At 49.9% G+C, this 1,542-nt stretch overlaps 1 protein-coding gene across 1 annotated transcript; it reads left to right on the forward strand.

The window, feature by feature from the left end:
• Window positions 1–5: 5 nt before the first annotated feature.
• On the forward strand, window positions 6–935 carry PIGM (phosphatidylinositol glycan anchor biosynthesis, class M; the record flags this gene model as incomplete). The annotated part of the gene is made up of 1 exon (XM_010289777.1): window positions 6–935. A coding segment is annotated over one exon (930 nt), but the record flags the coding sequence as incomplete, so codon positions are not given.
• Between the last annotated feature and the right edge of the window lie 607 nt (window positions 936–1,542).

Here is a 1,542-nt window from a genome sequence, read left to right on the forward strand (position 1 = left end):
CCGGCCAGGCCTGCGGGTGCTGCGCCGCCGCTTGGCTTCTGAACCCTCTGCCCTTGGCCGTCTCCAGCCGGGGCAATGCGGAGGCCCTGGTCGCACTGCTGGTGCTCGCCACCCTGTACTTGGTGGAGGAGGGGAGCATAGGGAAGGCCGCAGTCTGCTATGGGCTGGCAGTGCACGTGAAAATATACCCACTGACCTACGCGCTGCCCATAGCGCTCCACCTGCAGAGCAAATGCTGCGGCGGGGAAGGGGCAGTGGGGATGGGGCATGACAAAAAAGCAAGGTTTACATTTGTGGGGTGCATCTGGCAGCTTTTTGTAAAGATGCAGAACCGTGATGTGATGCTTTTTGGAACAGTTGCTGGATCTGTGCTGGCTGCCTTGACTGTTGGATTTTATCACCTCTACGGATGGGATTTTTTGGAGCATGCCTACCTCTACCACCTGACCAGGCGGGATATCCGTCACAACTTCTCGCCCTATTTCTACATGTTATACTTAACTGCGGAGAGCAAATGGAGTTTGGCCCTTGGACTCGCAGCTTTCTTGCCCCAGCTGCTTTTGCTCCTGGCTGTGTCCATAGCATTTTACAGAGACCTTGCTTTCTGTTGTTTCCTACACACTGCTATTTTTGTGAGTTTTAACAAAGTATGCACATCACAGTACTTTGTCTGGTATCTCTGCCTTTTGCCCCTCGTAATGCCAAGTGTTAAGATGTCCTGGCGGCGTGGTGTGCTGCTTCTCTTTCTGTGGTTTGTTGGACAAGGCCTGTGGCTCGCTCCTGCATACTTTCTGGAGTTCAGAGGATGTAACACTTTTTTACTTATATGGTTGGCAGGCTTGCTTTTCCTTTGTATTAATAGCCTCATAATTGTTCAGATTATTTCACATTATCAAAAAGAAGCACCAGTGGCAAATAAATGCAAACAACAGTAATAAACAGGCCCAAATCCAGAAACAGCATTACTGGTTTTGGTAAGGCTTTTCATACTACCAGCACTTTGTTTAATATTAATGCGTGTACATTGTACTGATGTATGTTGTATGTAAATTATACTGTTTCAGGGCCATGAGGGCACTAATTGGCCTTAATTGCCCAAAGCAGCCCCAGTTCTGCCCTGAGCAGTGTCTGCAGGTATACCTGTCACCCACGTGGACCTTAAAACTGCATTGAAACCTTTCCAGCACTGTCTCCTGCTGCTCCTGACTGGACTCCCTGGAAGGACTCTGGACCCATCACTTATCATGTCTGGTCCTGTGGGTGGATGCTCTTACTAGCACCCTTCTCCACCTGCCGTCTTCAGACACAGTGTGACTGCACCCTGCTCAGTGAGGGTATGGCCTGTGCCGGGGTCACCCTCAGCTCCTGCTCATACCCCCTCATGGAGCAGCCCAAATCTTACTCCCTGGCACCCTTTTTCTCATTGTTACTTTACGTTTTGAGGACTGTGGCCTCTGTCTAGGAAAACGCAGGAGATTATAAAGGGGTGTTAGAGTTTGACAGTCATCTTCTACATTCCAGTAAGTAGGTGAGGTGTTGTGC

The sequence above is a fragment of the Phaethon lepturus genome, unplaced genomic scaffold (genome assembly GCF_000687285.1).
Source record: "Phaethon lepturus isolate BGI_N335 unplaced genomic scaffold, ASM68728v1 scaffold48746, whole genome shotgun sequence".
In the NCBI taxonomy this organism is placed as follows: domain Eukaryota; kingdom Metazoa; phylum Chordata; class Aves; order Phaethontiformes; family Phaethontidae; genus Phaethon; species Phaethon lepturus.